Here is a 27,915-nt window from a genome sequence, read left to right as displayed (position 1 = left end):
CTCTTTATGAACTTTTTTTCTTCCATGATTTTCGAACTAAATATTTCACATCATTATAACATAAAATAACTGAATCTTCGTCGATTGTTAGAACGAATTACTATATACTATTTTTCGATATACTACTCGCCGTTTATCGAGCTTTAGATCTTAAGAGTTTTTAATTAAAAAAAAAAATAAATAAATAAATAAATAAATAAGTAAAACTATTATGAAAATGTAATATTAATTCTTAATATTAATTCTTAAAATATAATATCACAAAAATCAATAAGAACAATTAAAAATTAATTATGGACGTTAATATATTTCATCAATACTCTGTGTATGTAAAGGTTCCTTGAAAAAAAAAAAAAATTAATATTACCAATCGTCAAGATTTTAAAGCAATATTGAAACAAAAATTTTGATTAATAAAAAATCATATCCTTTTGATTGTTACTCTCGATCGACTTAATTCTTTTTTATTAAAGATTACCATTGATAAATTTTCTACGTGATATATTATCTTTTATCTTAGAAAATAATAAGAAAAAGAAATTCGATTGAAAATATTTCTCAATATTTATTCAATATTAAATGAGAATGATGAAGAATTAATTTTCACGATTATTAGATAAAACTTCATGTTTCTCATATTCCTAAAATAAGATGATCTTTGAGGATTAATCTAAATTTGAAATTTCAAGGATTAATCAAAAACGTCAGAATAATAACGAGTATCCGTTCCAACGAATGAACGTGCATCATTTATTTCTTCCTCGATCTATTTAACATATCTAATCATTTTTAATTCGAACGAACTTAGATTTTTCTTTTGGATCATTTCACCTAATCCACGTTGAAAAATATCATCTTCGTTCCGATCGCTAAACTTCTTCCTTTAATGTTCTCTCCCAATGTTTTTATCGGTCGTTCTTTTTATTTTATATATTTTTTTTTTCCAAGTGAAAAAAAAAAAAAGAAGAAAAAGAAAAGAAGAAGAAGAAGAAGAAAAAGAGAAAAAGAATAAAGAAAAGAATTGATCTTCGTTCCTATAGATTTCTCAGGGACTTTCTTGTCACCTGCTAGAAAGGAATCGATTTGACGATTCACGACGCTCCTGTTACACGGAATTCGTAACGCTTCAGCAACTTGAACGGTTATCGTTCGCCGAAGAAGCGTACATTTCGCTTCGGTAAATTCCTTTGCATTAGCATTCGTACGTACATACATACGTACATACATACGTACATACATACATACATACATACATACATATATAAATGCACACATATAGAATCATGTTTATACAGATAGTAGATACATACGCCCGGAGCCACGCGTCCAATGCGTCTATGCATCCAATTTCCGGTATATCCTCCAACGTACATTTCTTCTTCGCCTTCATCCATTATCGTTCGCTTATCGTTCCACGGATGCCTCTTCTTCGCTCGAAGTAAGAAGAGAAAGAGGAGAAGGACTATACGGCGACTATCTCACGCGAATCAAAAGACGGGAGTGGCCGCGAGCCACTTTGCTTTACCCCAACGAATAACCACTGGCTCGTTGAGCAAGGTGCAACTATTCTTCTTCGTTCACTTTACTCTTTCTTTTCCTTTTTTTCTTCTCTGTTCACTTTTTCTCTCTTTCCCTCTCTCTCTCTCTCTCTCTCTCTCTCTCTCTCTCTTCTTTTTTCGATCTTGTCTCATTTTCTTTTTCATTCATTTCGTTTTCTTTTTTAACTTCCCTACCTCGTTCTATCTCAATCTTTAACATTTTTTTTCTTATCCCTTCATATTTCTTTACTTCAGTTATCCTTTTTCCTCCTATTTTATCTTTTAAATAAATGATGCAATTCTAACATAAACGTTTTCTTTTTCTTTTGAATTATCGATAACTATGAATATTTATATATGCGCATATTATTCATATATATACTTATCTATTTAAAGTGAGATTATATATATATATATATATATGCATGTACGCATACATACATATATCTATATATATATATATCAACTCGTTTACAACACAAATCTTCTTTTTTCCTTCCCTTCCGGTATTTCTTTCTCCCTCTCTCTCTCTCTTCATCATCCTTGACTTTTATTTTATTTCTTTTATTATCTCTCATTCAAAATAACACCGAAGCGTTTTTCCTACGTCATATCTACATATATGCATATACGTAGGCTAAATAGCCCGTTATATGAATAAGCGATGAGATAATTAAAGCACGAAGGAAGATCGTCACTTCGATAATAATTTTCGTGAAATAAAGCGGAAAATATAATTGAAGAGAATTTCCGATTTCAATAATTCTATTCGTGACCGATGTAATTCAAGAGATTTTTTCTCTCTCTCTCTCTCTCTCTCTCTCTCTCTCCCCCTCTCTCTTTCTCTATTTCTTTCTGGATATCTTATCTCATTGTCAGACTTTATAGTTTTCCTTCGCACGCGAGTCTTTCTTTCCTTTCCGTTTGTTCTTCCTTCTCTCACGAGTACCGAACAAAACTGCCACTTTGTCGAACTACCTGGCAACTTCCTTGCATTATCCGGTGCTTGATCTCTTGCTGGATTGAAGTACTACGACGATTCGAGGCTCGTGCATTCTCTCCAGTGATGATGATGATGATGATGATGATGATGATGACGATTATCAGATTGATGATGAAGGACAAGAAGAAAAAGAATATAAAAAAGGAATAAGTAGAAAAAGATGAAATAGAAGAAGGAAAAAAAAGAAAAAGAAATAGAAGAAGAAGAAGAAAAAATAGAACGGCGAATAAAGTTGTTTTCTCTTGCGAAACTTAACGAATCGTTATCGTCGTCATCATCGGGAAGGCCTTAATCATCGTAAAAAAAAAAAAAGGTGAATTATCCTTCGCACGCTAGCGCGAAGAAAAAAGATATTGTTGCCCTCTTCTCGAATAGGAAGTTCTTCGAATAGACGTTTATCAAAAGGCAATAGGTCTTCGGTTGGTTCATTCGTTGGTTAGTTGGCAGCACGTCTTGCCAGTTCGCCCTTTAATCCAAGCTAATAACACAGAGGAAGACGAGACGTTGTGTCGGGGAAGAAAACGAACTCGAAGGATACACCACACCAGTGGATTATAATTCTTGTTGTGCCGGCGTGGGTATATTGCGAGAAGGGAAGTCAAGGGCTTGGAAAGGTCGTTGTACTACGTAAGATTGAGAGAGAGAGAGAGAGAGAGAGCCTGCGAACATAATCATATTTCTTACTTTACCTCCCCCGTTCTTACAACTACTTCCCAGTGAGCTCTTCTAATACCTCGTCGTCGAATACTCACGAACCAAACTGCTAATTATTACTAGCGATTTATCGGGATCGTTTGGCATTGGATCGATCGATGCTCGGTAGATCGTTATCATTGAAAAGAAAGAGAGAGAGAGAGAGAGAGATAGCAGGATATCCATCTATTGGACTCTATGTTCTCACGGTATATTTACACGGCCAACTTCCTCTTGTAAATTCCAACGATGATCTAGTGATTTATAGGATCGACGAAACCAGCCGGAAAAATGATCTACGAGGTGGTAGTTGGAAGAGTACCTCTAGTCGGTTGTTGGCCAACGGGTGCCGTCCTAGGAAAAAGAGATCCAAGAGTTGGATATACCTTACCTATACTCTCCTATGTGTATATATATATATATATATATATATATATATATATATATATATATACATGGAAGAGAGCACCTATCCAGCAGGAAGCTCCAGACCGATTTACGTTCCTTCATTGTTTATGAATCCCTCGCTTTAAACGAGAACCACCTGGCCACGTTCGCCTTTCTCTTTGCTTCTTTCCCTTCTTCCTTATTCTTCTTTTTCTTTTTCTTCTTCTTCTTCTTGTCGTCGGGACCAACCAGCGTTCTTCTCGCTTGTCTCGTTCCCTCGATCTCATTGTTTATGAATCCGCGCTAGCCGAGAGTGCTACCGTCTAACGCCATGAGCTTTGCTCGTGGATCGAGTTCATCGAGTTCATCGCGGTTCCTCTTGACCCGAGTATCTACGTAAGTAACTACGTACGAAAACATTTTAATATTTCAATGGAAAAGAGAGAACTACAAACACTCTCTCTCTCTCTCTCTCTCTCTCTCTCTCTCTCACTCTCTCTTTCCCTCTCTCTTTTACTTTCTTGGAATAAATAAAATAAAGCGACATAGAAAATCTCTCGAGTAAAAACGATCGAGAAGCTCGAGTAACTGAAATGGGATAAAAAAGGAATGAACTATGAGAGAGAGAGAGAGATAAAGAAGTTTGAAAGATTCTCCTTCTTCCCTTAGGGACTCCACGATTCAACGATTTCCTTATCGATCTTTGGTTACACACCGACTGTTGGACAACGCGATTTCTCAAGAAGCCGGACTTCTATTGGTTGGTCATAGAAGTTAACTTATTTCATAGCCCTTCCCTATCTTCGAGTCGATGTTCCTGACTATGTTTATGTGTGCATGTATTAAAGCTAAGAAAGAAAAAGGAAGAAACAGTATTTATTCCTCTTCTTCTTCTTCTTCTTCTTCTTCTTCTTCTTTCTCTTTTTCAATGCTCCTTTCTACCCCACGCAAATTCCACCTACAAGCAGCCCGATCCATTACGATAAACCCCTACATTGTCCTGAATCGAACGTTTCCTAGCAATGGGAGTTAAGGTAACTATCCAAACTCCAACACCAATTTACCATCTACTAACATATGGAAAATCGTGCGAACTTGGCTTAGAGCCAATTAATTAAAAAAAAAAAAAAATATCATGAAGAGTATAATTTTCATTACTTTACCTCATTCCCTTCCTCCCTCTTGTTTAACAACAGAGCTAATTAACGTAATGTACCGAGCATTGCATATAAGCATAATGATTTTCCCAAACAAAAGGTAGTTTTCCATAAATCTTGAATTAGTTCCGGAAGACGATCGTCGAGGCTTAAAGTCAGGAGCGCATATTCCCTTTTCGATGGGCTCCCGATGATCCTTCGTCCTAAGAGGGAAGAATTCTGATGGGATACGAGTTACGAAGAATAATATCTATCTACTAGCAAACTCCTTTTGGTTTACCAAGTTGGTAAGAATATAAAGCACGGTACCATCTTAGGAGCAAACGATTTGAAAGGGAAGCCATTAATCCCCTTGCCGGTGACGTACGAGAGAGCATAAATCTGCATGTTCCAGTAGTCGGTCCAAGCTAAGAAGCATCCAGCATACTTGCTACTTACCGCAAGAGCACGATCATGATCGCGATCATACACAGACTGGAATTTATCTCGATCGTTGGCAATAGCCGTAGGATGGGACCGAAGACATGGGAAGATGGCCTTGAAAAGGTGCGATTCCGGAAGGAAACGATCAATGCCATTTTTATATATATATATATACATTTTTTTTTTTCATCGGTCAACAGGCCATTGCTCTCATGTCAGAGAATGCTAATTTTGAAGCATCAAGGAGATCGTCGGTAATCTTTGTGAACGAATGTCGCAGTTCATTAAACACGCCCCGTAAGGGTAGTTAGACCTTGAATTACGTTACAATCATGCTCGATGCTCTCAGTAAAGTATCGTTTTACGGCGTTACATGGTTTCATCGTAAACGTATAAACGCTTCGGAGATTTCACGATCTGCCGTCATGGTCGTGATCTTCCATATAATCACCGATGAAAGATAATATCTATCTATCTATCTATCTATCGATGAACGGCAGCTCTCAGTGAATAACTTGATATTATTCAATTATGTTATTTACGACGAAGATAATTAATGTAACGATTTAGATTCCGAATAAAAAGATTGTAAGATGATAAAGCTTATTCAAGAAAAGCTCGATCGTGATCGATACAATCGTACCTATTTGTCATTTTCACGACGATACCTATGAAAGAAAAAAAAAAAAAGAAGCAAATCCATTTTCTTTCAAGAGATTAACGAATTTCTTCCTGATCAAAAAATCCTCTCTCGATCGTCGATCAATTTCATTAGGTACATACATATCTTTTTGATCTCTGTAGTTACGAAACGACGGAATCACGAAGAAGCGTAGCGTAACGAAGAAGATGATCTTACTCGGCAGAGTTTCGAGAGAGAGAGAGAGAGAGAGAGAGAGAGAGACTTTCCAAGAGGTAGAACATCTCGAGTGAACTCGTCGACCAGGTTTCCTCCGACCACCGTAGACCGGTTGTGACGTAAAGGTCAGGCTACGACTACCGTAGATAGTGCGACATTAAAGTTTGCACTCTTGCTATCTTGTACTTGGCTCGTTCTCTATCTTCTTCTTTTTCACTCACTAGACAAAATTATCGAAGTCATTAGAAGCCCATAAAAACCGCATTCGAAGTTTCCCATAAGAATCCTAAACATGCTTGAAGTTACTATCAACAAGTGGCACCGTTAGTCCAAAGAAGTGACCATAATTATATGCTTAATTTAGATTTTGCGGCATTCTTAAAAGGTAAAAAGAAACTCTCTCTCTCTCTCTCTCTCTCTCTCTCTCTGTCTCTCTGTCTCTCTGTTTCTTTCTCTCTCTTTTCACGATGTTAATAATATTCTTTGAAAATACCACTATGATCTTATGCGAGACCACGAGTGAAATCTGTGCTTTTTTCTTTTAAGAGAAAAAAACAGAGAGAGAGAGAGAGAGAGAGAGAGAGAGAGAGAGAGAGAGAGAGAGAGAAGTAAGAGCATTAATCTTCGTAACAGTGCATCAACCCGCCCGCTCGTGAACCTAAGCACATTCCTCATTGTTAGCGCCGACTTTGCCACGGTGGTGGAGGTCATGGCAAGGAAAAGGAGAAGAAGAAGAAGAAGAAGGGGAAGGTATGAACCTTTGACCTCGGAACCAGCCACGACAAAGCTCGCTATCTCTTTTTCTCTCTCTCTCTCTCTCTCGCATCGTCGTCTTACTATGACCTCGAATACAATCTGACGAAGCTTCAACAATTGTGCTGAATCCTTCCAATTTCCTCGGTCATTCAGGCAAAACCTTTATTAACCAATCGAAATACGTCAATTGCTTAATGTTGAATTAACGTTAACGTTCCATTGGAATTAACGAAGACATAATACTTATATAGATGTAGTAGAAAAGTACAAGAAAACGACCATAAGGATACTACGAGTTCATAGGATAGCCTTAGGAGGAACGAACGAAGAAATCCAGGAAGCGAATCGTAAATGAGCCGAAGGACGACTCTGGCGAACTTTACAGCTTATCCTTGGTTAAAATTACCGAGTGAAACTCGCCATTTTGTAATCGTAAAATACTTTGGTACGTAGGAAGAATATACATGTAAGAAAGAGAGAAAGGGGTAGAGGAGAAAGAGGGGCGAAGAGAGAGAGAGAGAGAGAGAGAGAGAGAAATAACGACGTACGATTTAAAGAGCTTATCTTAATCTTTAACTTCCACTTCGATACGTGCGAACTCTCGCGAGGATGATCGCTTAATCTGTCGCTTAAGAGAAGGAACAAGAAAAGAGAAATAGATAGACAGATAGATAGATAGATAGATAGATAGATAAATAGATAGATAGAGAAGGATAGAAAATAGAAGAAAAAAGTTCTCTATCCAGATACTCGGCCGGTTAGCCAACTGGAAGAATGAATAGCGAGCAAAGCAACTGGATAAGCGGATGGTACTTTCTCAAGGACAAATAAAAACTAGTAAGAAGAAGTAATCCAGGAAGCGAGGAGGAGTTCGTAAAACGCGAACAAAACGCAAAAGAAGGGAAGTCGACGGCACCACATGTTTCCAACTGGTACACTTACATACATGAAAATTGCTCTTACGGCTTTGAGAAACATCCATTGACTTCCTTTTCTCTTCGATCATCGGATCGTATTTAAAGGATTTTTATAAACCAACCCGTTCTCAGCGAGCGCCGATGAAGCATGAACCTACTACTACTCTTGCCATTCGTTCAAGTACTTGATGGATGAACCGGCCTCCATGATTAATATAGGATCGTATCTACTTATTTCTCTTTATCGAATCATCCAATTTCTTCGTTCTATTTTTTTATTTTTTTCTCAACAAAAATTTGACATCTCAATCCTGTAGACGTAATATAAATTCAAATGACCGTGTTTACCGATATAAATAATGTCAGAATTTTTTCTACTACATTTTCAATATTCACAGTACTCAACATTTTCTCCTTTAAATATTTATTATATCTATTATCGATTTATAAGTATTGCAATATCGAAATTGTTGGTAAAAAAGAAAAGAGAAAAGAACTGAAGGAATATAGTAATATTTATTTAGATATAAAATACTAAAAAATGAAATATAAATTGTAAATATCTAATGTACGTATATCTAAGGGATAATATTTATCCAAATAAATGTTGATATATCAGAAAAATAATTGCACTTATTTCTACATATTCCTAAAAAGATATATCTCACTAGTCTATCTATCTTCTATGAATTAATGTAATGAACACGACAACGAGAGAGAAAGAGAGAAAGAGAGAGAGAGAGAGAGAGAGAGAGAGAGAGAGAGAGAGAGAGAGAGAGAGAGAGAGAGAGAGAGCGAGCAATAATTACTTCAACTGCTATTTGCAAAGTAATTATCTGAAGTCATTAACAAAACCTTGCACATTATCTCTACGAGTTTATACTTCTCGAATACTTGCACGCAATACGATCAGGAATGCTGCGTGGAAACGCAAACGTTGCGTCACTCGAGGGTGATCGAGTTCGCTTTGATATCCAAGAGAATCCGCTTAGAAACATGAGACAATGATGGTGATGATAACGATGGTTGTTGTTATTGTTGTTGTTGGTGATGGTAGTGGTGGTGATGATGGTGGCGAGGACTCGTACCGCGACAGATTTTAATCAAGATCTTACAAGGTAATTTCTCTCTCTTCTTTTACAGATGGGCTCGTTCGGGATCGGCACAGCCGCAGCTGCAACTGCGGGACTGATAGTCATGGCGATGTTAAGCAGTGGTCACGCCGCATTGGGTAAGTATTCCAACTGGAATACAGATTAAGCATACCTGCTATTCTCTGAACAATCTCGACCCAAGTTCCTCTTACCAATCTAGAATACAATCGATCGAAAAGAAAATTTCTTTATCGATCGAGAAAGAAATGATTTATTTATTTTTTTCGTGTCGAATGACACAACCTGATGTTATCATATTCTTCTTTTTCTTTTTTTTTTTTTGTTTTTCTTTTAGCAAGAACAGCGTTCGAGAAATTAACTGATTACGATTACCGAGGTACGACTTATTACAGTGTTAGAAATTTATCGCTTTACGAGTGTCAAGGTTGGTGCCGAGAGGAAGCTGAATGCCAGGCTGCAGCTTTCTCCTTCGTAGTAAATCCTTTAGCACCGATGCAGGACACTCTTTGTCAATTACAAAACGAAACGGCAGCTACCAATCCAGCAGCTCAACCTCAACGTGCTGTGAACATGTATTACATGACGAAACTGCAAATCAGATCAGGTGAGTCCTTTGTTTTTGTTAATATCGATTGAAATACGTAGAAAATTGATAAAAATTAATCTGTCTTGTTAAGGATCGAAAAAATGTCGAAAAATTGTCGACGAATCTATTTAAAGATCTTCCTAAAAATCTACCCAATCTTTTAAAGAACAATCAGATCCCTACTAACGAATTTTTCGAACCATTCTTAGGCCTATTGACAGGATTATAAATCTCAAGAAGATTGCTTGGGATTAGAAAGAAAGGGAATAGGTAAGAAAGTGTTTGAAGAAAAGAAAGGACGGGTCGGGGGAAAAGAAAAAGAAAAAGAAAAAAAAAAATATGAGGGGAAAGTTAAAGACTAGGAAATATCGGTTGGTAAGAATAGGAGAAGAAATTTTGTGAATGGGCCATGAAAATCAGTAATGATTTTTGTATTTGCAAAGGTTCTACCAATTTGAATGGACAAACAATAAACACCCTGCTGGTACCTGAAAATAGGTACGATGGGTACAATCCAGAGATAAGAGTAAACTACTAATAATCAGAAATGGACTGTGTTCCTTGAGGTGTCGAAATATACCTAAGAGATTTTTTTTTAAATCTTTAATATTGGTTTAACGAATCTGCTGGTACCAAACCTTCGAAGATTTATATACGCTTTAAAACCCTCATAAAATGTACCCTCTACCATCTTACGAATAGAAAGTACAGAAAGAAAGAGAGAGAGAGAGAGAGAGAAAGAAAGAACTGAGTCCTTACAGTCGTTGAGTCACGCTCGAAAGAATGATCAAAGAGACTTCGAGGAAGTTTCTTTTGCTGCTTCGTGCTTCTTCGAATTCCTTAAAAAAACCCTTGGGCAGGCGCCTCTTCTTGCGAGTCTAGCTGTGAATTCAACGATCGTTAAGAACCGCAATCAATTTTAGATTATCTTACTTTCGGATCAAAATTTTATGGAAAAAAAGAAAAAAAAAAAAAAAGAAAAAAAGGGAGAAAAAAACCGCTGAATTATTTTTTTTTTTTCCAGAATTTTCACGCTAAAATTTTTTCCTTCCACGATTATTCACATTATATCTTCGTACGGAAATACAAAATTAATAAATTCTTTTTTCATGTCATATATAAGATAACGCGAACATAATAATATAATAAAATTCTTAGCTTTAATTTCTCTGATATACGAAATTTCTTATGAACAAGATCCTAATAGATTTTATTTTCATCAAAAAGAGATCAATAGAGAAACTTGTTCAAAGGAAAATTCCATGAACATTGAAATTTCGATTGATACTTAATAAAACTTTCACTTTCGAATAGATCCTATACGAAAAATATTTAAATAGAACATAACGAAATAGGATAATATAATAATAAAATAGTTGAAAACTAATTTTATACATTGATAAATAATTTTGTATTTCTTATGCGGCAAATATATACAAGATATATTTATATCTATCTTTATTAATAAATAAAGGAGAAAGTAAAGTTCGAAGACACCCTCTTTAAACGTATTAAAAGCAAAATAAACTCTAAATATAAATGACGAGCGAAGGAAGAAAAGTTTTTTTAACGGGTCGCTAAGTTTAAAAATAGTTAAGAATGTTAGTCTCTCTCTCTCTCTCTCTCTCTCTCTCTCTCTCTCTCTCTCTCTCTCTCTCTCTTTCTTCTTTCTGTCTTTCTCTCTCTCTCTCTCTCTCTCTCTCTCTCTCTCCCTCTCTTCCCATTTTATATATGATAGTCCATCACGCCACAATCGAGTACTCGAATTTCTCGCGGTCGTACGTGCGATTTGTCATGCACGATCTTGGATTCATACGACACGGTGAATCATCCGTGAAGAAGTCACGCATCGGTTCGTTGGCACCAAGTAACAATTTGAGAAGCGCCGCTTTTCGCGGCAGGCTTCCTCGAAGGAAAAGAAATTGGAACGGGTGAGCACCGACATCATCATCATCATCATCTCTCTCTCTCTCTCTCTCTCTCTCTCTGTCTCTTTCTGTATCTCTCTGTCTGTTTGTCTGTCTGTCTGTCTGTCTGCCTGTCTTTTTCTCTTTCTTAATTCGCGTGCCAAAAAGTCGTAAAGAAGAGTAGCGTGCGTCATCGTCAGCATGGTCAACTTGCCAAGTCACATGTGTCTTCGACTCGTGATTTCAAAACGGACGTGCCTTTTCTGGTCTCGCCTGTTTTTAAATCTCGTGATCGATGAACCACGAGATCCTTTGTTTTTTTCTGATCCATTCTTCATCCTCCTCTATTTTTCTTCACCAACAGCATCGAAGATAACTGTATAACGAACATTGATTTCTTTCACATGATATTATCGTTCCACATCGTCGTTATAAAACGATCGTAAAACTTGGGAATATATATATCTAGTGCAGATCGATAAAAGTTTCCCAGTTATCCTACGGATAATCCAAGAAATTATCGTCGAGCCGAGAAGAGAAGTAAAATGAAACGGCTAAATTCAAATTAACGTATAAGATAGAATCGTACTTTTTCCTTTTTTCTTGAAGTTTTCTCTTATCTTTTAGTTGTCCAAGTAAATTTCTTCATTTCTTTTTACATATGATAAATATCGTTAATAGATTTATTCGAATCGAAAGAAAGATAATTTCCTTTAAAATATAGATATTTATATTTAATCTATAATCTCTCTCGATAATTACAGAAAACGTATGTCTCCGACCATGGTCCTTCGAACGTATACCAAATAAAATGATTCGTGGATTGGACAATGCACTCATTTATACATCGACGAAGGAAGCCTGTCTCGCTGCCTGTTTGAACGAACACAGATTTACCTGCCGATCTCTCGAATATAATTACGTTACTCTTCAGTGTCATCTCAGTGACTCCGATCGACGTACCACCGGGCAATACGTTCAATTTGTCGATGCTCAGGGTGTCGATTATTTTGAAAATCTTTGCTTGAAGGGAAAAGAAGCTTGCAAGTCTCAAAGGATCTTCCAAATTCCTAGAATCGGTGTTGCCGATGACAAAGTCGCTCAATACGCTGGTCTACATTATTATACCGATAAAGAGCTTCAAGTTCAAAGCGAATCTGCATGCAGATTGGCCTGCGAAATTGAGAACGAGTTCCTTTGCAGATCGTTCCTTTATCGTGGCGCACCTCAAGGATCGGCTTATAATTGTCATCTATTTCATTTGGATCATTGGACTCTTCCCGACGGACCTTCGACCTATCTTAACGCTGAAAGACCACTGATCGATAATGGTGAACGAGTTGGAACCTATTTCGAAAACTTTTGCGAGAGTAAGTAACGAAACTTTTTCTCTTAATATTCCTCTTAAACACGTAAATCTTTTATAAATAATTTTATATTTTTATTTATTTAGAAGGCACCGGACCACTCGCAGATCCGCTTCCGGTCGTCTTCGAAACTACAGAAGATCCTACGGTGAATAATCTGACAAGGAACGATATCAACTGCGATAAAACCGGCACCTGCTATGATGGTAACCCTCAACAATGATTTTCTCTCCATCGACATTATATCTATAAGATTAAACGATAAAGTCCCTCACATCGTAATCATTTCACGTTCACAGTATCTGTCGATTGTAAGGACACACGTATAGCCGTTCAAGTTCGTACAAACAAGCCATTCAATGGTCGTATCTATGCCCTCGGACGTTCTGAAACTTGCAATATCGACGTTATCAATAGTGATCTCTTCAGACTCGACTTAACGATGAGCGGACAGGATTGTAATACGCAGAGCGTGGTAAGTGTCTTTCATATATGGCGAATGATGGAAAAAGATAAAAAAAGAAAAGCAAAAAGAAAGACCAAAAAAAAGGGAAAAAAATGAAAAAGAAACAAATCTCACGAAAAGTTAGCTTCGTGTCGCAAAATTTTCCTCAAACTCTCTGTTCATCATGGCAGCGTGACGGTTTTCAGACTGGCATCTACTCGAACACAGTGGTACTCCAACATCATTCGGTGGTCATGACAAAGGCTGATAAAATCTATAAGGTGAAGTGTACTTACGACATGTCATCGAAGAATATCACTTTCGGGATGATGCCTATCAGAGATCCGGAAATGATTAGTATCACCAGTGCACCCGAAGCACCACCACCAAGGATACGCATTCTCGATAGCAGATCAAGAGAAGTGGAAACCGTAAGAATCGGAGATAAATTGACGTTTAGGATCGAAATACCTGAAGACAGTAAGTATCGTAAATAGAATAAAAATTCAATCGAAATATTACGTTAATTCTATCTGAATAATAATAAACATTTAATTTTCATTTATTTCGATAACAGCACCTTACGGAATCTTTGCTCGCAGCTGCGTTGCTATGGCCAAGGACTCGAAAAGCACCTTCCAAATAATCGACGACGAAGGGTTAATATTTTTTTACTCGATCGAAATTGATCTATCTAAAAGGGATCTCATGGAACGATGTAATTTTAGATGTCCAGTGGATCCCTCGATATTCCCGAGCTTCACGCCAGACGGTAACGCCCTCCAATCGGTCTACGAAGCCTTCAGGTTCACGGAATCTTACGGTGTCATCTTCCAATGTAACGTCAAGTATTGTCTCGGACCATGCGAACCGGTAATAAAAACTTTATTAACGTCTAACCTCGAGCTCGTAAACAGAGACATATTTTTCTCATACCTTGCGTGCCGAAACTCGAAAAGGAAGGGAAAAAGTTTAACAGCGTTTCGTGTTGCTCGTTGACAGGCTGTTTGCGAGTGGGGACGTGAATCCGTTGAATCGTGGGGCAAAAGACGTCGAAGGAATGTCATGAATGCTACCGAAGAGAAAGCTGAGGACATGACTCTTTCTCAAGAGATTTTAGTCTTGGATTTCGGTGATGAAAAACAATCAGATTTCCTCAAAAGCGATGCCAGCATAGACTTCAACGAAGCAGGTAAAACGCTATAAAAAAAGATTTACTATCTATTCGTATGTCGGATTAATGTTCGCTCACACCATTTTTCATTCTTTTTCATTCTTTTTTTTTTTTTTTTTTTTTTTGTCTAAAGACAAAACCGTGACCATCGTAGAACCATGCCCGACAAAAACATCGGTACTCGCATTAGGAGTCACGTGTGCTCTTTTGGTTCTTATCTACATCTCTACGATCTTTTGCTACTACATGAAGAAATGGTTGTCACCGCGGAAGATGATGCCTTGAAAAGACTCGTTTCATACCTGCAAAAACGAATAGGACAAAGGACGAGTACGGGGAAATGTTTTTATACGATATACACATATACACAACACATAAGTACACTTTACCTTGCGGCAATAATATCATACATTATACGAATATCTCATACGCGTGAGAAGTATCACGATGCAAAATCGGCGATATTTGTCGAACGGGACAAAGAGAGGAAAAAACAAAGAAAAGGAAAAAAAAGAAAAAAAAAAAAAAATACTGAAAAAAAGAATTTAAAAAAAAGAAAAAAAAAAAAAGAAAAGAAGAAGAAGAAGAGAAAGGAGGACTCGTCGAACCTAATCGCTCTGTCTTAAAATTATTCACATATCATTGTTTCATCGACGATTTTGATACCTGCCGATGGCATATAGGAGATCCATACAAAATGTCATGAGGTCGTAGCACGCCGTAACACGCGCCGACCTCTTTCATCAATAATATTCAGTGACACTAATTATAGAATAATTTCGAAGTAACGTTCAACGTATCGGCTACCATTTTGCTCAATACGGTAGAGTCACAAGACGGGACATTGTGCAATGTCTTAACGACTTTCGATCCTGTTGATGTGTTACTCAAGTACACTAATTTAAGAATCTATCCTTCCACGTTCACATTCATGCTCGCGCATAAACATAGTGTCGTATACGTTCATATACGTATTTATTGATTTTAATTGATGAGCGATTAGATTCGATAAGAAAAGAAAAAAAAAAAAAAAAGAAAAAAAAAAATAAGTATACTACTTATTTAAGAAAATTTTCTAAACAGAACTATCTCATATTTCTCTCTCCTTCTCTCTCTCTCTCTCTCTCTCCCTCTCCCTCTCTCTCTCTCTCTCTCTCTCTCTTGTAGCTACTTCTGATCGGGTTGCAAGAAGATAATCTCGATCGACGTAAATTCGAAGAAGTTTTATGATATAAACGACGAATAACGATCGAATTTTTATTATTTTCCATAAGTGTCGACTTATAACCCGTATCAAGACTAGCGATATTTAAAGGTTCACGCTTCACTAACGTTTCTAACGATACAGATAGAATTAAGGTAGCGATTAAGCAAAGTATGCGAGCATAAGAGAAAAATAAGAAAGAAAGAAAGAAAGAGAGAAAGCACTGGTACATATGCGCGATCGATATTCTCGATTTCGTTCTTGACGCGACATACGTTAGCAAACAGAACGACGATAATATCGTATACGTACGTTCTCAGAGTCGAAAGAAATACTCCTTCGTACAGTTTCATAGTTTTTGGTGGTGCGCATGGAAATTCCATTCCATTAATCGTATAAGATTTAACAACGTAACGTAAAGTTTATCTCATTAATAATAGAACTACAGTCTATTCACGATCATGCGAAATTTCGAAGAAAATTTTCCTCGCGAAGCGTCGATAATTCTTCGATCGAGTTCCGGTGCAATTATTTTTTCGAAATATCGCACTGAAAGAAAAGAAAAAAAAAAAAAAAAAGAAAAGAAAAAGAAGAAAAAAAAAAGAAGAAAAGAAAAGATTTAACTAACGTATGCTTGTGAATCGACTGAAGTGCAGCAAGACATTCGGTTAAGGTGCTTACTCTTTAGAGTTCGAGCTCTCTGCGCGTTGCCCGTAAAATGAAATTTATCTGAATCACAAAAGTTCAACAAAAAGACTAATTTAATCGTCGAAATGATTTATTGTTATTTATTAATCGATATCGAATATCTCTTTTTATTTCTACGGTTTTGTTTATCGTTAGTGTAACAAAATGAATCAAGTGTTTATAATAAAAAAAAAAAAAAAAAAAAAAAAAAAAGCACTCTAATTCAAGTGATTGATAACGAACGAGAAAAGAAAATTTGCGTAAGGGCTATCGTACGAGAGCTAAAACAAATACAAAATGTATATATTACGACGTTTATTGTATTAAGCATTCAGAGAACAAAACACATTACTATCAATATCATATACATTTGTACTCTATTTATAAATATAAATATATAAATATATATATGTGTATACACAATACGAAAATAGAATGAATGTCTTTTTATTATTAATTATAAGCGAGGATCAATGTCGGCGAGAACTTTTTTCCAAGCAAATCCATCAACAATACCGGTTCAGTAACAACCTTTTCTTCCTCTCTCTCTCTCTCTCTCTCTCTCTCTCTCTCTCTCTCTCTCTCTCTTTCTCTCTCTCTCGCCTCCGTACTTTTTCCACCTACTTCAAATATCTTTCATTTCCATTCGATCGTTCGGTGCATAAATCGCTTGAAATAATTTATCGCACATTTGTACGTCACTGGTTGCTAAGAGCCAATTAGAAACGAAAATAAAAAAAAGAATAAAATACATTGCGATTATTGAAACTTATTACCCGTTAATATATGTATTTTTCGAAAAGATTCACGTGAGGAATTTTAAAAATTTAAGAGGAAGATAAAAAAATTTTATTCTTTTTTTTTCTTCTTCTTCTTTTTTCATTCAGCGCACTTAAACGAAGCCAATAAAATTCGTCGAAAATTCGAAATGTCAAGGTGTCGTTCTTTACCAATAAAAAATCCTTCAATTTATAACTATCGAAGGAAAGAAAAATATAAGTATATATAAGCTGGACCAATAATAATTATCGTCTCAAATACCTTCGATTACTTTAGATTTTATATAGAAAAAAATCCTCAGGACAAGGTTTCATTATTTCAATGAGCGCATTTAATGATGAGACGAAGATTGTGAAAAAACAATTTGTTTATTAATATGTAACCAATTTTGAACGATTTATCTTTTGAACTATTCATCATGATTCATCATGAAAGTTTTCTTAAATATATCTTTTTTCTATTGCTTCTAACAGACGAGATATTCAATTGACTCTTAATTTATAATCATCCTATATATACATACATATGTATATACATGTATATATATATATATATATTTATGTGTGTATGTATATCAGAATAAAATCGGCGAACAGCCAATGATGAGTTCGAGCTTAAAGATCGGACCTGGTTGTTTAGTGTTTGCCATATGGCGGCTTACCGTAGACAAGTAAAGCGCTTGGCTTTACGCGACAATAATAGCAAACATCAGTTGACACATCGGTGCGGTAAGAAAACATCACTTGACATTCTTTCGTCCTTTAAAAATAATACCATTGACGTATGAAAAGAAAATGAAATCAAATTCCATATACTATCTTATACATATATCCCACATAAGTATGTATAGATCTTATTGATCCACGAAAGCAAAAAAAAAAAAAAAGAAAAAAAAAGAAAAAAAAAGAAAAAGAAGAAAAAGAAGAAAAAACAAAAAAAGTTTATCGTAGCAACCGATTATAAAAATAAGAACGATATTTCCCTCGCTTACCTAAGCGTAAGATTCTTTTCTTTTTTTTTTTTTTTTTTCTTTTTTTTTTTTATTTTTTTTTTTTTTATTTTTTTTTTTTTTATTTTTTTTACATACTTTTTCCTATTCTTTCGTATATAATCCCACCCAAGGGTGATATTACTCGAGATAGGGATATTCAATTAAATTCAATTTCTTCATTCGCTCGGCATTAATCCAATTCGATACAGCAGGATAAATCTTAAATCAGACATAAATCGCGTTATAATAACGATAGAGTAAACTTTAAGATCAATCGGATAACGAGGTTAATGAGCTTGACAGCGCTTGGAGTCATGGCAAATGCCGAGATTATTTCATAGATATATATATATATATATAAGTACATATGTATGTATGCATATACGTATGTAAGTATTCGATCTGATCGTCGATACGAAAACATTTTGCAATATTAACGGAAGAAATGCATCATTTTAATGATATTTCGTTATTATCTCGTTATAATGTATATGTAAATCATGCCTGTTACATTTAAAACGAATGATTTTCTTCATACGAAGAAACAAAAGAAAAAAATACCGTGATTTATAATGTCTAAATTTGATTAAAAAAAAAAAAAATAAATAAATAAATAAATAAATAAGAAATTCAATACGCATTATCGTTCCTTTTCCTTCGAAGAAAGTCCAATTGAAGTATTGACGTGTGGACGAAGTTGATGACCTCGTTGATAACCTCGTTAAATCTCTGCGCCAGATTAATTAACGAGAATAGAAGAGATTATTACGTGACGCTCGAATTCAATATAATATATATATATATATATATACATATACATATATGTACATATATATTGAGGATATATACATATATATATATGTCCTTTTCCTATATGTACATTATTGGATTTTTTACATATATATATATAAGATGTATTAGAGATTTAATATCTATGGATAAAACAGAGAGAATGAAAGTAACATATACGTATATAGGATAGGTACGTACATTTTTATCGGCCGGTCGGTAAGGTCGGTAAAATCGAAGGCGCGCGCGCGCCACGCTAACGTTAACGTCGACATTCTGTTAGAAAATAAAACAAAAGGGAGGAACGCTGCTACCGTTCGTAGAGACAGAACGTCATATTCTTTAACGTGTGTTGTCTTCTCCGTATCGTGGAATTCTCCGTTCGTACTCGGAAGAAATCGAGGGAAGAGATGAAAGGTCCGGAATACGAAGTCTTCGCATCCTCATCGAAAACGTTCGCAAAACGCATGGCGGTCAGCCTCGATACGCCTTCGCCAATGATAAGATAAAAGGTTAGCTTGTATATGCATAAAATGTAGAGAAAGAATGATAGAGATAGAAAGAGAAAGAGAGAGAGAGAGACAGAGAGAGAGAGAGAAAGAGAGAGAGAGAGAGAGAGAGAGAGAATCGAACGTAGGCGTCGTAGCGCGCACACTCTTCGTAATGCTGTATTTCACAATGATAAGACATTTATTATTATTATTATTATTATTATTATTATTATTATTATTATTATTATTATTATTATTATTATATTATTATTATTATTATTAATAATAGTATCAGTATTAGTACTTTATTATTATTATTATTATTATTATTATTATTAATATTATTATTATTATTAGTATTATTGTTATATTATTTCCATTGGTTCTTCCACGTGTTATCGCGGAAGAAGATGAAAGGGAAGAAGAAGATGAGCCGAACACACGTACGAGATCGTGCGTGAGTAATAAAAGAAGAGAAACGTTCTCTTAACGGAAAGGTTTCTTAAGCTCTCTCTTTCTCTCTCTCTCTCTCCCTCCCTCTCTTTCACTCTATTTCTCTCACTCACTCGGTGTGTTCAGGTATGCGCGAGTAGGCGCCATCGTGCGACCGCCCACGGAGAAGGTGTATTTCTGTGTTCGTACGTAGGCAAACGAGCGGTGCGGCCAAGTGTGACGCTTAACCTACGCGAACCACCCGATCAGGGACGCATCAAGGCTCTTTACGAAATTACGTATCGGTAATGTAGGAATGTTGGACGATAGACTATACGACGTTCTCTTTCTCTCTTTCTCTCTCTGTCTATCTAAACGAATTCTAAATGTATTTGCGTTCCTCGTCTCTTTCTTCTACTATTCGTTACGAGACGAGATCTTAAAAGAGAAAGCAAGTCGACACGATAGAGAAGTCAGGTTGATCTTAATTGACCTTATGAAAATTTTATTATATCTATAAATAATATTATTACTGATACGTATGAAATACAAATTGTGTTTGAATTTCAAGGTCAAACTAATGATTATCGATCGATAGTTTTGAATAGATCCTCGTAACGTTTCTTTTCTCTCTCTCTCTCTCTCTCTCTCTCTGTCTCTCTCTTATTTGCATACGAACATCGGTTAGTTTCTTTACAGAGAAAGTCATCAAAATATCGTAGTATATGCCAGCTATGTACGTCACCCGGGCATTTCTCTTTCTTCGCGTCCATCGTGACTTGTAAACTATCCTTAAGCTTTTTTTTCTTTTTTTTTTCTATTTTTCTTTTTCCTCCTCCTTCCCCTCTACCTCTTCTCATTCTTTCTATATAAAACGACGAGATTTCCTTTAACTTAGCTTATTTATTATATCATTATGAGCTTGTTTATATCACGATATATAAATTTTCGTGAGAGATATATAATATGACCGATGCGTGCGTGCGTCCCTGGGTATAAGCGCGATTAGGTTCGACACCATACGCGCGCATACATACTTACTTGATTCATGAATGTGTGGGAAAATACGCACTACTACGCACGAATGTCGTAAACGCGCCACACCGATAAACGTACGAACACAACGGAATATGCGAGACGCATATGTGTACGTGGTTGCACGTGTGGCGCTCTCCCAGTCGGCGGCGTGCACATAAATAAACTAAAGTATAAACTCGAGTTTGCGATTTGAAAGAGCAGCCAAGCAAAAACTCACTTTTCACCCTATCGAAAAGAAAATACGCGTACGATGCGTATTATCATCTTTCGCAACTATCATATCTAATTATTGGATAAGTAAATGGAAACATTTAAGGAGAACATTCGAACGGATCTACCATGTCGTTAACGAGAACATTGACTCTTTCTCTTTCTCTCTTTCTCTTCATTGAACGAATGGATTATTATTACTCTTATTAGTTTTATTTTAACTAGTTATCGAGCTAACAAGCTACTGATGTAATCTACCGAACGACATACGTACAATAACCGTACGGTACGTGCGGTTACGAAGGACAGACTCATCGTTTCTCGAGCAATGATTTTTTTTTTTTTTATTTTCTTCTTTTTCTTTTTTTTTGTTTTTTTTCTTCAAAGGAAACTTGAGATAAGAAGTCTCGTATGAGCTGATAGCGGAGTCTTTTCAAAGTCCGGCGCAAAGAGCAACGCGAAGTTCGAGACTTCGTTAGAAAATTCATTTCAACTTAAACCAGAAATGCAAAAGCAGAGAGGCGAGTAAGCACAGAAGCTTGTCGTAAAATTCAGAAAGAACTGCGATCTGAGACAAAATTCAATTCGTCATCGCCATCGTCCTCTCTTATGTTAACAAAGCGGTACGTCTCTTTCTGACGGCCAATCGGTCTCGTCTTCTCAAGAACTTTTACGAACCTTGACTATGTACCCTCTGTCCTTTCTCGTACAATGTGTTACGGGACAGCCGAAACACCAACGTGTTCTCTTTCAAAGGACTTCGACTTTGGTATTATAAAAGAAGATTCCCGTATTGAAGGTGCCAAAAAGTTAAACAATGTGTGTTCGGTTCTTTGGACTTCATTGGAAGGTGTATAAGTATATGTACGTATGCTGGAAGAAAAAGGAAAGCAATGGGAACGAGACGAATAGAATGAGTAGGAGGAAGAAAGAAAAAGAGAAAAAGAGAGAGAGAAAGAGAGGGAATGGTCGGCGTACATCATTTGGGCGCCGAGAAGTCTGGCGCGACCAGGGCAGGCCAGAGGCACGTCTCTGGTTACGCGACCATTTGGGGCGCCAACTCTTGTATGGAGGGGAAAGCAAAAGGCATCGGAAGATCGTCGACGGGACCGTAGAATGGCGAAGGAAGGAAAAAGAGAGAGGGGTAGGGGCCCCCTTAGGCACATTCCAGCGGGACGCGAGTTTTCAAACATGGCTACCCGCGTGAATGTAGGTCCACGACCGATCCTACGATACGCAGAGAGCGGAGTTCTCTCTCTCCCTCTCTCTCTCTCTCTCTCTTTCCTTCTCATCCATCCCCGGACTCTCTTCTCCGCTCTACGAGCACGATTCGCTTTGCCCTTCCCGCGACTAGCAGCACACATACCGGAACCCCCCCTCCTCCTCCACCTCCTGCTGCCACAGCCTGTACCCCTGCCCCTTTCCTCCTTTCACCCGTCGATCTCCTCTCTCCCTCGCACAAACCCGGCCGACCGGGCCGACCGAGCTGGCGACACCCTGTCTGGCAAGACCGGCCGACGACGGACAAAGGAGGGGGAGCTCTGCCTGCTGCCTGCCACGTTGCCACATCTCTTTCCTTGGGCTGTGCCTACCTTCTCGATCCCAAGGACAAATCCGACGAGCCGTGCCAGCCGTCGTGGCGCGCTAGGCGACTGCCGGTCTGACTTAGCTGCTGCTGCTGCTGCTGCTGCTGCTGCTGTTGCTGCTGCTGCTGCTGCTGCTGTTGCTGCCGTTGCTGCTGCGCCACGTCCGTCGCATCAATCTACTCTTTCTCTCTCGCTCTCTATCTCCTTCCTTTCTCTATCTATCCTTTCTCTTCGTTCAACAACTCTATTATTTAACAGAATTTAGATTACAATTTACATGAGAACGAAAAATGCATCAAGTAAAAAATAAGAAAGCATTCTTTCCGCGATATCTATCCGATTATCCGAAATGATGATGAAATTCTCCGTGGCGCGTGAAAAGATCGTAATCATCGCTCGAGAATCCGATCGCCGCCGAATGCCAAAACGATGAGTCGTTGCGGTACGAAGGTCGGATCGAACGACGAAGCAGGTGTGTTCCTCTCTCTCATGGCCGTCGATCGGAAGGCCGGAAGCCTTCGGAGAGCCTGACTCCGATCTAACCGTCAAAATTCTTGGAAGACGGCAAGGTACTTTTATGTTGGGAATTACCTAGGAGGATATCGGCGATTCTGTACTCAAAAGCTGGTGACGCGAATCGTGGAAATTTACGACACCCGTCCCTTTTCTTTATCTCTCTCTTTTGTTTCTCACTTTCTCTATCTCTATCTCTATCTACCTCTCTCTCTCTCTCTCTACCTACCTACCTACCTACCTACCTACCTCTACCTCCCTCTCTCTTCTCTCCGTCCATTCCAAGTCACGTCGATCGCTAGCTAGCTAGCTAGCTAGCTAGCCAGCTCCGTTCGTTCGTTCGTCCGTCGTGTCCTCTTGTCGCTTCTCTCTTTCGTCGAAGAAGTATGTATACGTGCCAACGCGCAGCTTGCGTCATCGCCTCGCGAGTTGGCCTACGCGCAAGACGTAGAGAAGCATGGCAACCGCGCGGACGCGTAGCTAAACGTATTAACCGTCGACTCCATGCCACAAAAACAACATGATCTCATTTCGCGGCGCATACGCCGAGAAATCCGTGTTTCATGCGAGCATTTCGTGATCTCTCTCTCTCTCTCTCTCTCTCTCTCCACCCCCTCCCCCTCTCTCCCTCTCTTCCTCTGGTATCCTGATTTCCAAGAAGTCCCGCAATTTCCACCGACTAAAGGTTACCTCTCTATTGTAAAGAGAATGAAATAACGAAAGAAACTCGTCTTACGTACCATCGTAAAATTGGTAAACCTAACGGTAAGACGAAAAAATGACGGTGACATCAATAGAAAGACAATACGGATTCCATTGACCTACCAACTTAATAATAGGGACAACTTTTACCTTAATGACTCTACCATTACTCGGTAAGCCTAGACGGTCATGGGCATTTTCCTGGAAGGCAAAATCTCCCCTTCCCTCCTTTTGACCATCACCTCTCTTCGCTAATACCTCTTCCACTTCTGTTTACCACCACCTCTTTTATGTACGTAAAGCAAAGCTTTCCCATTCCACTCTCGTAGCGCTGAGATCGATGTATGTTCTTTATTATCATTTTCTCAATATCCATCGTCCGTAGATCTCCCGGCGGAAGTTAAACTTAAAGAAAGAAAAAAAGAGGAAGTACCGTACGTGAAAAAGAATCAATTTGAACTTTTTCTATCCAATGCACGTATACTATTTACTTTCAACTCCTCTTGTCACGATATCTCCTACGTCATCGTTATATCATTCAACTAATGAACGAATGAGTTTGCGCCTGCCTGGTTAGCCTGTCTTATTCTCACGAGTCCAAAGAGACTCGTTCTTATTAGGCTCTTTTACGAATCCAATTCTCTACCAGGGTAGATGGTTGACTTAGAAACATGAAGGGTATACATACGGCGATGCAAGTGTGCTAATTTTATCCAAAATGCATCGTTCCTTGAAACGGTTCCCCCCTTTCTCGGTCCGCTTCTCTGTGAAGGAGGGCGAAAATTCATGTAGTGTGATAAACAAAAGAAAGACAGAGAGATGAGAAAGAGGAGGGGGGGGAAGAGAGAGAGAAAGAGAGAGAGAGAGAGAGAGAGAGAGATTAGAACGTGAAACGTATGAGAACGTAGACTGGTAGTTCGTTTGTAGAAGGACGGAGGTTGAAAGGAGAGAAAGGCCCGCAAAAATGAAGGCTCCGCGCTGGCTGCCGTGCACCGGGAGAGCGACGGCGGCGGCAACGGCGGCGGCGGCGGCGGCGGCGGTGGCGGTGGCGGTGGCGGCGGCGGTGGCGGACGGCGGACGGCTGGACGAAAGCGCGGCAGACAACATGGCGCCGGGTAAGCGTCGTCACGCCGCTGTGACGTTTCCCGCGCGCGTCATCGACGGAAGCGGGCCTGCAATATGGCGGAGCTTTACAGAGCGAGGTGCGAACGGCCGAGACGGTAGAGGGGACGGCGGGTGGGGCGCCTACGCTCCTGCTGATCCGGAGTGCGAGTAAGAGAAAGAGAGGGAGAAAGGGAAGAAGAGTGAGAGAGAGAGAGAGAGAGAGAGGCGGACAGTGTTATGTATGAGTAGGATGTATGTATGTGTGTATAAGAGAAAGAGAGTGAGAGAGAATCGGTAGCACACATACAACTGTAATACACAGAGAAGAGAAAGAAGAACGGCGGACGGTGGACGACGTTGTTGGTGGACCAGCCAGCCGGCCGCGCTCGTTCGAGAAGAACCGAGTTAAGTCCAGACGAACGGAGGGGGTACAGCTAAGAGAAGAGGCGGAGAGAGGAGGAGAGACAAAGCGAAACGGAGAGAGCGCCGGTGTCGCATTCTGACCAACAGCGGTGGGGGATATAGTCGAAGTGAGAAAGAAAGAGATAAATAGAGGGAGATCAAAAGGAAGGGGAAAAGAGCGTTTCGGTGGGAAGCGGCTACGGTTCTCGGACGTGTAGAGGGGATGAAAATTAGTTACGGCATCTACCAAGACCTAAAAGGAACTCCGTACTCCGTGCGGTCAGACCACTTCGTGCGATGTTACGCGTCGAGGTACCCCCGTGCATCGTCGTCGTCGTCGTCGTTGTCGTTTTTGTTGCCGTCGTTGTTGATAGTGCCTATAGTGTTTCACCCTCGTGAACGTACTACGTCCTATCATTGTGTTAAAAAAGAAACGTGTGATTATTCGTCGACACGCCGTCGACTCATCGTGAACGACGTGCGAGATAGTTGTCCGTTAGGTGCCTGTCTCGCGTCATGGCCCGTGGCAGTAGTGAGTTACTTCCAGAAGGAACTACAGTTAATATGGTGCATCGCAAACAACAACGATCACTTCACCATCATCATCAACAGCAACAACAGCAGCAGCAACAGCAACCGCAGCAACAGCAACAATTGCAACAACAGAACGTACGGAAGTCGGTAGCCGTGATGGGCAGCAGACGCATATTCGCGCCGTCCTTCAAGCTCAAGGTCCTCGATTCTTATAGGAATGACATCGATTGTCGTGGTAATCAACGTGCGACAGCAAGAAAGTATGGAATACATCGTCGACAGATACAAAAGTGGCTGCAGTGTGAAGACAATTTGAGGAACAGTTGTGCTGAAACAAGTAATTCGATAGTGTCAACGTCATCACCTTCATTATCTTCCCCCTCATCATCGTCGTCGTCGTCGTCGTCATCGTCGTCGTCGTCATTGTCGTCGTTGTCGTCGTCGTCGTCGTCGTCCTCGTCATCGTCGTCATTGTCGTCATCGCCGTCGTCGTCATCGTCGTCGTCGTCGCCGTCGTCGTCGTCGTCGTCGCCGACTTCAACGACAACGGTGATCTCGAAGCACGAGGTGACGTTGTCGACGTCGGAAGGGGTTACGATGCCCGGCGTGACTCCAGCGGTGCCGACGCCGGCCTTGAACCTCGGTCTCGCCAGACTGCACGGCGACGAGTCGGCCGTCCGGCCCGCCCCACCTCCTCTTCCGCCACGTTCTTCTCTGACTCGAGATTCGCCCTCGTCACCGCGGTACGCGCATCCGTCCTCCGAAATCATTTTACCAGCTACGACGACCACAACGACGATGACGATCGTCGGTGGATACGTTCCACGTGATCAACACCAACATCCGCGATGTCACGCAGAAATCGAGAATGGAGCAATGCAGCAAGTTTCTTCGTTGATCGAACGCGAAAGGAGCTATTACGATTGGAATAACGTTGAAGAACAACGTAAGCGTGATCTCGAAAGTACTCATTACGATGTCGATAGCGAGACGAAGATATATGAAACGTTGACGTCGTGTTTCCGACCATCCCGTCGAGATCTCCCGTACCCACCAATCGAGGTCGGTGCATTAACGATTACTACTACTACTACTACTACTCTTGGTAACGCCGACTCATCGTCGATGGACGGAAATGCTTACGGCAGAGCTTTAACGCCGTCAATGATAAAGACAGAACGAGCTAGTCCAGACTCCGTGGCGACTCCGTGCACGCGAAGTCTCCCTCTCTCTCCTCAACAGGTTCCGCGAGGAGGTGCTAACGATTGCTGCGCTGGAAATTCCACGTCTACCGTTCTTTTTAATACTCGAGAATCTTTGAATTCGGAAAAGTTTTCCGATACAGTTGGAAGAAGAGATATCTCAGCTGTTTTCGAAGAAGAAATGAACGAAGAGGAGAAACGAAGAAGGCTATTCTGTAGTGTTAAAGTTAAAAAGGAAGAGATAGACGAGGAGGAAATAGAATCAAGATTAAACGAGGAGGAAGATGGCGTATCCTCTTGCGTGGATTCTCATCCCGCTCGGCGTAGTTCATTTCACGTCGACTCCAGAAGTCCCGAGGACGATCAAGAGGGCAACTATTCCGAGCCTGGAAGTAGTTCGGCAAGATCAAGCAGCGGAAGTTGCTCGGATAGTGAGATGGACAGTCTCGTCGAATGTTGCCCTTCGAACGAGGCCAGAACTTCCTCAAACGATCTGGGCCGTAGGAGATCGTTCTCTCTGCGCTTTAAACTCGACGTACTCGATGCTTTCCATCGGGACATTGGTGTAGCAGGAAATCAACGTGCCACTGCGAGGAAGTTTGGTATAAATCGTCGCCAGGTACAAAAGTGGCTTGGCCAGGAGAGCGAATTAAGAGGCGAAATTGCATTAAGGGGTAATGCTCGACAACGACTAGGCCCGAGCCAAGATCAAACGGTTATTTCCGTGGACACACCAGTCGATCTAAGAACTACCAATTACCTCGCTTCGTCTGCCGCCGAAGAGGAATGCGTCGACGTTGAATACATTGAACGATCTCCACCACCTCAAGTCCCGCAGAGTCAACAGTTCTATTGCTGCGAGTTGGCTAGTTCTCCAACACAACTTTTTTCTTATTATAACAATCGTTTAGTCGATTTATCGC

At 39.3% G+C, this 27,915-nt stretch overlaps 2 protein-coding genes and 1 long non-coding RNA gene across 17 annotated transcripts in view; 2 read left to right on the top strand and 1 right to left on the bottom strand.

The window, feature by feature from the left end:
* Nucleotides 1–15,376, top strand: part of LOC124950115 — a 34,630-nt gene extending 19,254 nt beyond the window's left edge. The window contains exons 2-11 of one of the 2 annotated variants that reach the window (XM_047496378.1): nt 8,877–8,964; nt 9,183–9,452; nt 12,106–12,711; nt 12,795–12,914; nt 13,008–13,183; nt 13,345–13,633; nt 13,731–13,812; nt 13,882–14,026; nt 14,156–14,345; nt 14,461–15,376. In XM_047496378.1, the coding sequence (XP_047352334.1) occupies nt 8,877–8,964; nt 9,183–9,452; nt 12,106–12,711; nt 12,795–12,914; nt 13,008–13,183; nt 13,345–13,633; nt 13,731–13,812; nt 13,882–14,026; nt 14,156–14,345; nt 14,461–14,612 (2,118 nt within the window). In that variant the 3' untranslated portion in view covers nt 14,613–15,376. The remainder of the gene's footprint in view (nt 1–8,876; nt 8,965–9,182; nt 9,453–12,105; nt 12,712–12,794; nt 12,915–13,007; nt 13,184–13,344; nt 13,634–13,730; nt 13,813–13,881; nt 14,027–14,155; nt 14,346–14,460) is intronic. The other variant, XM_047496379.1, reaches the window with a different exon arrangement.
* A 3,502-nt stretch (nt 15,377–18,878) lies between these two features.
* The window catches only part of LOC124950113 (serine-rich adhesin for platelets-like), a 20,244-nt gene continuing 11,207 nt past the window's right edge, over nt 18,879–27,915 (top strand). For 7 of the 13 annotated variants that reach the window (XR_007101257.1, XR_007101259.1, XR_007101258.1 and 4 more), the window contains exon 1: nt 25,086–27,915. This exon is cut by the window's right edge. Coding sequence is in view for 4 of the 13 variants with exons in the window: in XM_047496376.1 (XP_047352332.1) it covers nt 25,773–27,915 (2,143 nt within the window). In the remaining 9 variants the exon portion in view is untranslated. The other 6 variants (XR_007101261.1, XR_007101264.1, XR_007101265.1 and 3 more) reach the window with 6 other exon arrangements.
* On the bottom strand, nt 19,632–24,528 carry LOC124950117. Of its 2 annotated transcripts, none has more exons than XR_007101267.1 (3): nt 23,298–24,528; nt 22,542–23,126; nt 19,632–21,822 (listed from the first exon to the last, which is right to left on the bottom strand). It is a non-coding gene; the product is annotated as an uncharacterized LOC124950117 (long non-coding RNA). The 2 variants fall into 2 exon arrangements; XR_007101266.1 differs by having other exon boundaries at nt 19,632–23,126; nt 23,298–23,807; nt 23,901–24,528.

This window comes from Vespa velutina, chromosome 6 (assembly GCF_912470025.1).
Source record: "Vespa velutina chromosome 6, iVesVel2.1, whole genome shotgun sequence".
In the NCBI taxonomy this organism is placed as follows: Eukaryota; Metazoa; Arthropoda; class Insecta; order Hymenoptera; family Vespidae; genus Vespa; species Vespa velutina.
The sequence above is the reverse complement of the archived record's forward strand: the minus strand, read 5'-3'. Positions and strand labels throughout refer to the sequence as shown.